Source organism: Gadus morhua, chromosome 6 (assembly GCF_902167405.1).
Source record: "Gadus morhua chromosome 6, gadMor3.0, whole genome shotgun sequence".
NCBI classification, from domain to species: domain Eukaryota; kingdom Metazoa; phylum Chordata; class Actinopteri; order Gadiformes; family Gadidae; genus Gadus; species Gadus morhua.
Window position 1 is genome coordinate 21,222,704 of NC_044053.1, and position 12,258 is coordinate 21,234,961.

Consider the following 12,258-nt stretch of genomic DNA (forward strand, 5'->3'; position numbering starts at 1 on the left):
GGAAACAGCAACAGATAACTTATTGCTCAATACTAAAGAACTTTATGTCAGAACTTTCGTACTGATATAATCCACACATTAACACTGAGAACTGTTCGCTGTCTACCTTTTGTTTCATTATTTAATCCTAACCACAACCTATTTGTTTATTTGTTTGATTCACATTCGACAGCGTCCTGAGGTTCCTCTCTAAAGGAGCACTTCCGGGTCACAGAAAGGTGGCCGCCATCGCCATGTTTCTGAATGAGATAAGCTCACAACATTGTCATTAGCAATATCGATATTATATTTTAGCGTTATAATCTTTAGTCATAGCTTGAGATTTTCGCAAACATGACTTGGGATTGATAAAGACGATTGTAAAGCTCAATTCGCAGTAAGTTACCTCATGTTGTTAAACAAATAAGCATTCAGAGGTGGGCGGTTAGCATGAACAAGCTAGCAATGCTAGCTAGCATGCTACCCGTTTCTAGTTGGGGTATTATTCTGAATGTGACACATAATATAATATACACGTGTCCGTCGGGTGTCAGGATAGACCATATGTTCTTAGTTCATCCATTTAAAGACTCGTGAACTCTTTGTGTACATGTATACCTGCTTAATAAAATACAGCGGCTCAATATTGTGCAGAGTCCTGAGCCTGAACGTCGTAAACAAAGATCGTTCAGATTGGATCCCGTCTCGCCTATACTGTCCTTTAAAGACCAATCTGGTGTCAGTTTAATTACTATTATGGCTTGATACGATTGTTATCTTTATTTCTAACAGCGTGAGTAATAACTTGCTGGCTGGACGATGTTGAAGTCGTGTTTGATCGAAATGATCGTTTTCAGTCACTAGACAAAGCCATGGCTCCTGTCCACATAAAGACAATTATCTGGTGTTTATTTGGTATTAACCACTATTTCCTCAATTGTAATGTGGCAATCGGGTTAATATTAACAATATGACATGGAGCGTATAACTGGGTGCATAAATTGATGATTAATAATTACAATACATTGTAATTATTGTATCTTATGTGGGCACATTTATCAAATAACAGTAACGTCAGGCTTCCTGAAATACTAATTTAAATCGAATATTTAGGTTTCAAAATGTATTTCGAAAGAATCTAGCAAATACAGGCCCAGAATATGTTTGGTCTTTCCACTATTTACAATTGATGTGTCCTATACCTGAAGGACAACATCGACAAAACGATTCCACATTAAGGTCCCCCACGAATTTAGTTATTTAGGTTATTCTTAAGAGATGTTTGAATTAACTCACAATCTAATCATGCCTGTTAATTTAAAGTAAATGATTGGTTGGGTAAAATCAAGCTTTGCAACAATAAAACAATACATGGGTAAATCATGGTTGACCATGTCTTGTTTTGTCTTCCTCCTCCAGACTGCCAGTCCCCACCCAGGCAATTTAAACGGGGCACTGGTGGTTATCATCCTCACTGTACCTGATCATAACAATGACCTATTCCATGTTTCTCCATAGATCGCAATTAGTCACAGTAAAAGTGTTGCGCAATGCACCATGGAAGTGGACAACAAAATGTGCAACGCCAGCTCCAGAGAGCCAAGTCCGTCAGTGGGACCGAAGCAGAAGAGCAGCAGCAGCCCACCACGGCTGCTGTTACCCAGCAACAAGCTGCCATCAACCACCCTCAATCCCCTTTGACCACGTTCACCTCTGCAGCCAGCCCCTCAGCGCCCCAGTCCCCCAACTACCAGATCATCATGAGCCGCAGCCCCGTCACGGGCCAGAACATGAACATCACCTTACAGAACATGGGTCAGATGGTGACTGGTAACCAGCAGATAACCCTGACCCCGCTCCCCATCCAGAACCCAGCCTCACCGGGCTTCCAGCATGCTACGCAGCAGTGGAGGTTTGAGCATGCCCCGTCCTACCTACAGGTCACTTCCCCCCTGCCCCAACCCATCCAGCCCCAGAGCCCCACGCAGCACAGCCCTGTCCCTCTGCAGGGAATAGCACGGCCTGGGGCCCCCACCACAGCGCTGGGGGTGTGTGGACAGAGTCCGACGAGGTTCGTCGATGCTGGTATGTTGGTCCGCTTGGGAAGTCCTCCTGCGAGCAGCCACTTTGTTTACCAGGATGGGACAGGAATTGCCCAGATAACATCGGCCACTGCCGGACAGGTTCAGCTGGCGTCCCCAGGAGCACCGGGAAGCATCAGGGAGCGGCGGCTTTCCCAGCCCCACTCTCAGACCGGAGGCACCATCCACCACCATGGACCCCAAAGCCCGGTGGCCACTGGCACCGCTCTCCCCAACCTGGGTAGCCCCGGCCACATCACCACCTCCAACCTGCCACCGCAGATCAGCAGCATCATCCAAGGCCAGTTGGCACGGCCATTATTTGAGAAGAACGCACAAAGTATGGTCACAGGCATGGGGGCACCGGGCACAGGGTCGTTCACGGTGCCGTCCTCCATTCCTACCTCAAGCCCGGCCCTCATCAGCCCTACTCAAGGCCTCCCTAACCAGTCACTCACCCCCACCACCAGTGTGACCATGGGCATGAAGAAGCAGACACCCAAGAAGCTAGAGGAGATCGCCCCCTCCAACCCGGAGGTCGCCCACTTGAGGAAACAGTGCCTTGAGCACCACAGCAAGAAGATGGAGAGCCTGAAGGAAGTCTTCAAGGAGTACCTGATAGAGCTGTTCTTCCTTCAGCACCTCCAGGGGAACATGATGGACTACATGGCCTTCAAGAAGAAGCCCTGTGTTCCGCTCTACACGTACTTGAGGCAGAACGACTTGGACCTTGAGGATGAGGAAGAGGATGAAGAACAATCTGAGGTCATTAATGATGAGGTATTTAAGTGGTGATTAATCAATGGGGAGAAGGTTGACTCTAATTGTTTCAGATAATTTGGTTGTAATATATTATGTAAGTTATATTACTCGATGTAAGGCCACTTTAAACTTGGGTTCTTTCAGGTGAAGGTTGGAACTGGGAAAGATGGCCAGGCAGTAACGCCAGTTGCCATAGCAACACAGCTTCCAGCAAATGTCTCTGCAGCTTTTCCCACCCAGTTTCAGGTAACGGTTGCAATTCTTGTCTTGACAGCCTTTGACAGAATTTGAACCTGTTGGTTTACATTGATCAATCTTAAGTTGTTTTTATTTGAGTCATTTCGATAAGGTTCCTCACTGTATCCTTCGCAGGCTCACGCAGGGCCAGGTGGCTCCAACCCAGGCGACATGGATGCCTTTAAGAGGCAGCAGGTCCAAGCAGGTAGGGCAAGGACAGCAGACTCGTGTGTCTCCTATGTTGCTTTGTTTACCCCACCCCCTGTTCGCTTTCTTTTTCTTTTTGTTTTGTTTCTTTTCTCCCTTCTAATTGCTTCTGCTTTTAGACATTTGGCCTCCTCTACTAGTGCTCTATGTAGAGGCGTCTTAACCTAACCCGGGAAGGAAGGAGAGGTGACCTGCACGGGCTGACGGTCATCACTCTGTGCCGAGTTGCTTTTGTGTAGTTTTCGGGTTATGAGGGTATTGTGTGTTTTGAATCCCAGATCAGGCTAAGAGATCCCGGATGGAAGTTGGTCGCCATGGGCTGATTTTCCAGCATCCTGGTGTATCTCCTTTAGGATCAGCGGGCGTTCCGCTCCAGCAGCTTATGCCGACTGCGCAAGGTAGGAGTGCCACTCTCGGGCCCCTCTGTGTTCTGTTCGATGCTGCTGGATGTAGCCCAGTCTGAGCGTTTCACAACGAGAAACACTTGAGTGCCGACGTGCATCGTCTCCAAAAAAAACAAAAACAAAAACGATCCCTCCGGGCAGCATCAACAAATCGATCTTCTTCTCTTCCATCCACTGGAGTTCCCCAGAAGGCCACAAGTTAAGGCTTAGCCCTACCAGCACCTGCTCTCTCTATCATCACAAATGGGCAAGAAGACAGTTCACGTCTGAAGAAGAATAGCCACTCAATGGGAAGATGCCATGTCTTATGATTTTCCTTTTTGTGTTTCTTTCAATATCGATCATCCGTCTACATCTGTCCTCATCTTGTGTTCTTGAGTTTGTATTTGTACATCTCTCTGTCATGCCGAGGGCTTTCAGCTCATTTTTACGGCCCATCACAAAGTGGCAAAACGGAGAATCGACGCTCTGCCCTCCCGCCAGGGACACGCTCATTCGATAACTTCCCTTCGTCCTACCTGCGTTCTCATTCGTCATTCATATTCCTTCTCCACATGGATACGACATCATTTCAACCTCCAGTCTTCACCCGTCACATCCCCAGGATTACTGTCCTTTTGATTTCTCTGGTTGTTTTCCTTGTTGTCCACCTCACACTCATGTTGTTTTCGTGTCGCCACGTTTAACCTCATGGCATTTTGTTCTGACTCGGCTCCTTTCTAACCACCTAACTAGGCGGCCAGTCCCCCACAGCAGTGGTATTTAATCCTTTGTGCGACCGCGAGTCTTGCCTGGTGTTGCCCGCAGCGGTGCGGTGGCATCAGGGCCCGAGTGGTGCAGTCGTCTAGGCCAGGTGGTGTTTGTTGACTGGCAGGGAGGTAAGGCAGGTGCTGCTTCAGTGTGCACAGCTCCGCTCAGGCCTGCTGTCGTCTGCCGAGACCCCACCCCTCCCCCACCCAACCCCCCGACGTGTGTCTTGCTCACCTGTGTGCTTCGTGTTGCTGTATGGCGGTCCTCCGTCGCTTCGGGGGACCTGCCAGGCCTCGTCTGCCGCTAGTATGACATTGCTTCTTGCATGCCGACATACAGTGTTTCTGTGTCTGCTCTCTAGCTCTCCTGTTTTCCCTTCCCTTATCTGTTCCTTTTTTTCCTTCTAGATTTTTGTTTAATTTTCCTTTATAAAACTGCTCTCTTCTCTCTGTATTCTCTCAAACCTCTTGATAAAAAAACCTCCTACTGCATGATAGCTCTCTTGATGTTTTTAGCGACATTTTTCTTGAAAATGGAAGAAAATGCAATGATTTGCATTAATTAAAGTAAAGTTTTATTTGGGTGACATGTAGAAGATCACCTTGATTTTCATTTCTTCTGTAATCATTTTGCTGTATGATTTCCATTAGTTTCCACTCTTTTCCATCAGTGGGAGCTAGTTCCGCTGGTGATTCATACAGTATGTGTAGTTCATTAAGGCAAGGTTCTGAGGAGCAGTAAGAGCTGAAGCCAACAGACACTCTTAACATACAGAGTAACCAGACAACTTCTGGTCTCTTATAAAATTATCATGTTTGAGCCCCTAAAAAAAGTCCCAATATATGTATTCAACGGTAAGCCAGAAATACATTGCCCTGTACTTATTTGACCAGGATCATCTAAAACACTAACCATAATGATTATACCTTGTCCTTTTTAATCCTTCTTTTCATCCCACTTTCCACACCTCCCTTTGTGTCTGTTTCTCTTCCTCCTTATGATTTGGTTTGCTGTCACCTAGGCGGAATGCCCCCAAACCCTCAGTCGGTCCACATTGCAGGGCAGAAACCCAACCCGCAGCAGTACGACCCATCCAAGGGTCCTCCGGTGCAGAACGCCGCCAGCCTGCACACCCCTCCCCCACAGCTGCCGGGCAGGCTTCCCCAGGGCGCAATGCCCATGGCGGGCCTTCCCATGACCCTCTCCCAACAGCCCCAGCTGCTGGACAGTTTGGCCCAGGCCGGGGGCCAGCTCCAGGCCCAGGTAAAGGTGCATGCGGCCGGGCAGCTCCTGGCCGCGGTCAACCCCCATGCCCAGCTCCAGGCCCAGCTCCAGCAGCAACAGTTGCAGCCCAGCCTCCATCTTCAGATCCAGGCTCAGCAGCAGGGCCAGGTCATGCTACAGTCGGGTCAAGTGGTCAGTTCACCTCGAAGGCATACATTCACTACTGCTTCTTCTCATCTTATTTCTGCAGCCGTTCTAACTAAAGTTGTGTCTCGTCCCTCTCAGACGGTGGCTCTGAGCCGCCCCGCCACCGACGGTGCCCAGCCGGTACAGAGGATCGCGAGCAACACCCTGCCTATGTCCTCCATGTCCCCCGCCCTCGCCACCACCAACTCTGTGGCTTCCCCACACACTGCTAGTCCGCTCCGTCCGCAGGCCTCCACGGTCAATCCCGGCACACAGTCCAAGCTGGCCGGGACCAACGGCACCTCGGCAGTGAAGCTGGGGGGCTTTGGCCAGACCCCCGGCATGCAGTCCTCCCAGGAGGGCTCCCAGGATAAGCAGGTGGAGCAGGCTAAACTGGTACGTTGGCGGCTATCGTTGGTACTGTACTAAAGTACGATCGAAATCACATGCGGGGCACATGTGTGTGCAGAAAAAAACAAAAAAGCATTCACTTAAAGGACACATAATATGGTGTTTCCCAAAAAGTAAACATAGTATTTGAGTTCCAGAAAACATGTTTTTGAAGCTGTTTGCTGGAAATAGCATTTAGGAAAAAAGAAATCTTTATACCCCTCTGTTTCAGTCCCTTCAGAATGCGCTGTTTCTGGTGTCTGTAGCTTTGATGCTAATGAGCTGCTGCCCATTGACCAATGAGCTGTCAGACTGAACCACAGCATGGAGGAGAAGGGATTGTTGCCGTTTGCGGACTCCCGGAGCTCTATATATTATAATATAATAATAATATTATATATGGGTATTTATATAATATTATATCTTATATCACGGCCAAAAGTTATGTGCGCCTCGGATGATACTATGAATCATAAAGACTGCGTCTGACGTCTCTGGTAATTCCACAGAAGTTAAGACTTGTAGTGGGGGATATCTCGGCCATGGTTGAGAAGAATCAGGGGAAAGGAACTTTGGCCGTGACTCTCTGAAGTCCATCAACCGAGGCATGGAGTAGAAAGGGATTGTACTCCGGGAGCTGTGCTGCCGGATTGCCGCCAAGCTCCCCGCGCCGGAGCTGCCGGACTGCTGCCGAAGCTTCGACTGCCGGCGTCGAAGCCGTCCGGCCGCCGCCGCCGAAGCTTTCCGGCTGCTCCGGCGGGTGTACTCCGGGAGCTGAACTGCAGTCGAAGCTTCGGGGGCAGTCGGGCAGGGATAGCTCGGCGGCAGTCCGGCAGCTCAGCTCCGGGAGTACAATTCCTTTTCTCCTCCATGACTCCTCCTCCGGACTGCCCCCGAAGCATCGGCGGCAGTCAGGCAGCTCCGGCGAGGGGAGCTCGGCGGCAGTCTGGCAAAAAAAGGGATTGTACTCCCGGAGCTGAGCTGCCGTACTTCTGCCGAGTTCCCTCCGCCGGAGCTGCTCGTCCGCTGGTCCACAAAATCGTAGCTATGCTCTGATTGGAGGGCAGTGGGGAAGTGGGAGGTAATATTCAACTGTGCCCCCTTCCTATGTAGGAGGGGGCGCCAAACAGACTCGCCCGCTTACTAACTGTAGGCGGGGTACTTTCAGAAATGCAGAATATCTCACTCCAAAAATTATGTACAGAATTTTTTCAAAGTTTGCATGCGTGTGGGAGCACTAGAGCCCAAAACATCACTCCAAATCCCAGGCAAAGTGTTGTTTTCATAATATGTCCCCTTTAACGACTGAAGAGTAGACGTGAGCCACAAAACGTATGTTGGAGATTTAACAATAGGTCTTTCATCAAGACCATCTGGCCGTAATCTCAGCTGAAGTGTCTGACTCTTAAACCCTCTCGCTGTAACAGGAGAGCCAGGTGCACCAGCGTATCTCCGAGCTGAGGAAGGAGGGCCAGTGGTCGGCCAGCAGGCTTCCCAAGCTCATGGACGCTTCGCGCCCCAAGTCCCACTGGGACTACCTCCTGGAGGAGATGCAGTGGATGGCTGCAGACTTCGCCCAGGAGAGGAGGTGGAAAGAGGCCGCCGCAAAGAAGGTACGGAGATGAGGTCTGTGTCTGTGCTAGGTGCTCCTAAGGTTTGTCGCGTGTAGCGTGTGGTTGAAAATGTGCGTGCTCCTCTCCAGCTGGTACGTACCTGTGCTCGCCACCACCAAGAGAAGAAGTTGTCGGCGGAGAGATCCAAGAAGGAGGAGGAAATGCACCTCCGCCACATCGCCAGCACCATTGCACGCGAGGTGGAGTTCTTCTGGGCAAACATTGAACAGGTATTGTGATGACCAATTTTAAAAAGGGTTGCTTCGTTCTAAAATCGCCTTTTAATTAAAATTGATTTGTGCTTTTGAATGATTCCTTTTCCAGGTTGTGGAAATCAAACTACAGTTTGAAATCTATGACAAGAGGCTGAAGATGCTGAGTCTACAGAAAGCATCCGGTAAAACTCCAGCATACGCTGTTTATGTCTATATCATATTTACATAAAATCATAACTCTTATGGTAAACACACCACACCCCCACATATTCTAGGTATTTTATATTCAGTGTGAGCCGTTGTCCATTCGTCTTATCCAATGTTATAATTGTGTTGCAGCACCTACTCCATCCACTGGAGAGAGCAAAGAAAAAGAGGTTAGCACTGTACTTAAACCTCCACTGGGTAAACACTGCAGTGTTTATTGTGGACTCATTTGTTCAGAATATGTGCCTTTCTTCCATGGTTTGTCTTATTAGCCCATCTTCTGTTCTTACAGGAGCCTCCTGTGTCCGCCAGGAAGAGGAAGTGCAGTTCTTTGCTTAGTGAAGAAGGTGCGTATCGAACTACATAGGGTTGATACACCCAGCCTGTGTTGGCTGTTTGATGTTGTCTGGGCTTGATATTTACTTTCTACCCCAGGAGTGGATGAGGAGAGCACCATCGAGGAGCAGGAGGCCGCAGAGGACGAAGCTGAACACAAGGCTGAGTTGGCGGACCTGAACAAAGACGGTACTTTGCTGTGTTTCTGTTTCTAGTCTGGAGGCATACACGTGGGTAGAGGTCGAGACACTACAATGGAGTGTGATTCCCATGTGTGATGTGTTTGCCGGCGTTCTTGGCTGAATCCTTGCTGTCCTTCACTCTTTGCCACAATAGACTCTGTAGAGTGAGTGAAAACAGAATGTGTGTGTGAACGTGAGTCTTCCTTTCTCTCTGAAGCTGAGATGCCTTTGGAGGCGTTGGTGAAGCAGTATGCTGGAGCCTACGCCGACGGCTTCGACTGGCCCCAGCTTAGTCCCCAAAGTGATGAGGAGTACATGGACGACACTGAAGGTTCCCCTTCTATCCATTATTAACTAAACACCTTATTTAACGTTATTACTAAAATAGGGTATTTATTTTAAATAGTTTATACTGTAAAATTGCATCAAAGGTATTATATGCAACACTCAAACCAGGACTCCACCTAAGTGATATAGTGGCGCAACATGTGATTTGGAAAGGAAGAAAGGAACCTGTTTTAGCTTGATTAATTTGAATGGTCGTTGTGCGTCCTCCAGAGATGGAGTGGCCAGAGAGCAGTTCTCCAGAGGAGGTGGCCATCGACTCCCTGCTCAGCGTAGAGCAGTACAGGGGGGCAGACAAGGCCAGTTCCACTGGCTCTGACGGCAAGGCCATCCGGGACATAGCGGAGGTCGCTGCAGCCACAGAGGTCCTCCTACCCAAGGGGAGTGCCAGAACAACCTCCACTGTGAGAGACGCACACACATACATGTACAGACGAACGCACAGAGGCACACGCACAGAGGCACACGCACAGAGGCACACAGAGGCACGCACACACGCACAGAGACGCACACACACACAGAGGCACACGCGCACACACACAGAGGCACACGCACGCACAGAGGCACACACACACGCACAGAGGCACACGCACGCACACAGCGGCACACACACACACACACACACACACACACACACACACACACAGAGAGAGAGGAAATAAAAACATTAGTATTTTCTAGAGCTGTCAAGCGATTAAAATATTTAATCGCATTAATGTCATAGTTAACTCTAATTAATCGCAAATTATTTTTCTATGCTAAATATCCCTTGATTTTTTTGTCCCATAATTCTTCTCATTTTAATTCTCTTATCAACATGCTGAAGTGCATCGGCTTGCCTTGTGCAAATGATTTTTTATTGATAACAACATTGGCATATACACTGATCAAAACAGCACGATACAAAAAAAGAGCCTATAGTGCAATTAAACGACTGCTTTGAACAAATGTCATTTGAACATAGCAGTCAGGCTACTGCTTCTTTGTTTTGAGCCAAAGGAAAAAAAAAAAATATTTTTTTTTTTTTTTTTTTTTATAAAATAATTGCGTTAATCGCGCGATAAAAAAATTAACGCCGTTAAATTTGGTTTGCGTTAACGCCGTTAATAACGCGTTTAACTGACAGCTCTAGTATTTTCCACTAAAATGTTTCCTCCTGATTCCTTCCGTTTCTCAGAGCCGCAGCCCAGCTCCCGTCCTGCTGCACGGTGCCCTGCGTGAGTACCAGCAGATCGGTGTGGACTGGATGGTGAACCTCCACAAGAAGCACCTCAATGGCATCCTGGCTGACGAGACGGGCCTGGGCAAGACGGTCCAGACGGTGGCCTATATGGCTCAGCTGGCCGGCCAAGAGGGTGGGCATCCATCATTTAGGAGATCACAAGAAAGATCTGCGTTGTCGCACAGGCTCAGTTGAAATGAGTATGTCTCACCGTCTGTCTCTTCCCCTCCGCCTCCAGGCATCTGGGGACCCCACTTGGTGGTGGTGAGGACCTGCAAGTTGCTGACCTGGGAGATGGAGTTCAAGCGCTGGTGCCCTGGTCTGAAGATCCTGCTGTACCTGGGGAGCGCCCGCGAGCGCAGAGCCAAGAGAACGGTAGCTTGTTATTTCTGGGACTGATGCCCATTGTCCGTGAATGATGCACATTGTAGACAAACCCATGTAAGCCTTGTCTTTATGCTATTGTGATGAAACCGAATCTAACCATGTGAGGATCTCACTGTACTGTTGGGCTTGGCATTCACTGGACGATTCTTCAAATTTAGAAGGGGTGAGATACCACAGCCCTTACGACGGATGAAGATACATTTAACCGTTTGGGTCGAACATTTTGCCAAACCAGTACAATCCACATAACCGACTCCACTTTCCAACAACCCAGTCCTGATTCACAAAACCGTAATGCTCGCAAATCGCAAAGGCAATCGCGTCATTGCAATTTTCAAAAAAAAAATAATTTCAGAAACAAACAATTCAGATCGCGGACATGCTATGCTAGCTTTTAGCCTCCCTTTTACCACAACATCGTAAAGAACTACTAAAGAACTATGGACGAAGTCATGACCATGACGTGAAGATACACCTGTACAGATTGAGGTGTGAGTTGGGCCCATGCCTCCTGTTGTGATGGCCGGTCAGTGTGGCTCCCAATTGGCTATCGTCTTTCCCAAGTGAAAACCCCAGGAGCTGTCCATGGTATTCCCTCCACACTACAACCTGTAGTAAGGTGTTTTATATTTGCGATTACGAATCATCGTGGCCCCGATCTGATTTGGGGAAGTTGAATACATCCTTGGCCTACCCCCCACCACATGTTAATCTGGCGAAGGAATTGTTCGAACCATAAAAGAATAATTTCCTCTTGAGCTCAATCAAGTCAACCACTATTTATACCTGCACTACATAACATGAGTGGACACGCATCATTTATGTTACATTCTGCATTTCTATCATCTTCCACGACGAGTTCTTCAGCAACTTACAACAAAGCCAGCATGGAAGCGGTTGCAACGTGTTCAGTGGATCTCTCTTCTCCTCCCTGCAGTGGTGGAATGAGGCCAACAGCTTCCACGTGGTCCTCACCTCCTACAAGCTGCTCTTCAAAGACCACAGCCACTTCCTGAGGAGGAGCTGGAGGCACCTGGTGCTGGACGAGGTGCAGCACATCAAGAACCTCACGGAGAAGCACTGGGAGACCATCTTCTCTCTGAAAAGGTGGGACAAAGGAGCGCTTTACTGCTGACCTTCGACGATCGGTCAAACGAGTGCTAAAAACTATTTTTTTTGTTCTATTCAATATTTTGTTATGGGCCTGTAGACTATGCATCATTACCAGCCATCTCAGGAGTAATGTTTTTTTAGATAGATTTTACTTTTATTTATCATGTCTTCCTCTGACTTGACTTTCATGTAACTTTTAGGGCTTTTATGTTTCAATGAATCATTTGAAGTACCGTACTTAAAAAATGCTAAATTCAAAGGTATTATTCACTTCCCGGGAGTCACGGTTAAAAATTCTCCACTACGGTATGTAAGGTGGCTCAAGGCAGTGGTATGCCATTCATACACTTTTTTTAAATATATAGCTTATAATACTGAACCATATTCTATCAATTTAATTTCTTATCCGATCATAATG

The 12,258-nt window shown here is 48.1% G+C and overlaps 1 protein-coding gene across 9 annotated transcripts in view; it reads left to right on the forward strand.

Moving 5' to 3' along the window:
* Positions 1-206: 206 nt before the first annotated feature.
* ep400 (E1A binding protein p400) overlaps positions 207-12,258 on the forward strand; it is a 36,936-nt gene continuing 24,884 nt past the window's right edge. For 5 of the 9 annotated variants that reach the window (XM_030357777.1, XM_030357778.1, XM_030357779.1 and 2 more), the window contains exons 1-18: positions 207-376; positions 1,498-2,840; positions 2,967-3,068; positions 3,195-3,264; positions 3,545-3,664; positions 5,442-5,836; positions 5,930-6,226; positions 7,648-7,833; positions 7,923-8,063; positions 8,158-8,230; positions 8,388-8,425; positions 8,548-8,602; positions 8,691-8,780; positions 8,991-9,104; positions 9,332-9,522; positions 10,296-10,473; positions 10,579-10,715; positions 11,665-11,834. In XM_030357777.1, coding sequence (XP_030213637.1) covers positions 1,530-2,840; positions 2,967-3,068; positions 3,195-3,264; positions 3,545-3,664; positions 5,442-5,836; positions 5,930-6,226; positions 7,648-7,833; positions 7,923-8,063; positions 8,158-8,230; positions 8,388-8,425; positions 8,548-8,602; positions 8,691-8,780; positions 8,991-9,104; positions 9,332-9,522; positions 10,296-10,473; positions 10,579-10,715; positions 11,665-11,834 — 3,668 coding nt within the window. In that variant the 5' untranslated portion in view covers positions 207-376; positions 1,498-1,529. The remainder of the gene's footprint in view (positions 377-1,497; positions 2,841-2,966; positions 3,069-3,194; positions 3,265-3,544; positions 3,665-5,441; positions 5,837-5,929; positions 6,227-7,647; positions 7,834-7,922; positions 8,064-8,157; positions 8,231-8,387; positions 8,426-8,547; positions 8,603-8,690; positions 8,781-8,990; positions 9,105-9,331; positions 9,523-10,295; positions 10,474-10,578; positions 10,716-11,664; positions 11,835-12,258) is intronic. The other 4 variants (XM_030357780.1, XM_030357781.1, XM_030357782.1 and 1 more) reach the window with 4 other exon arrangements.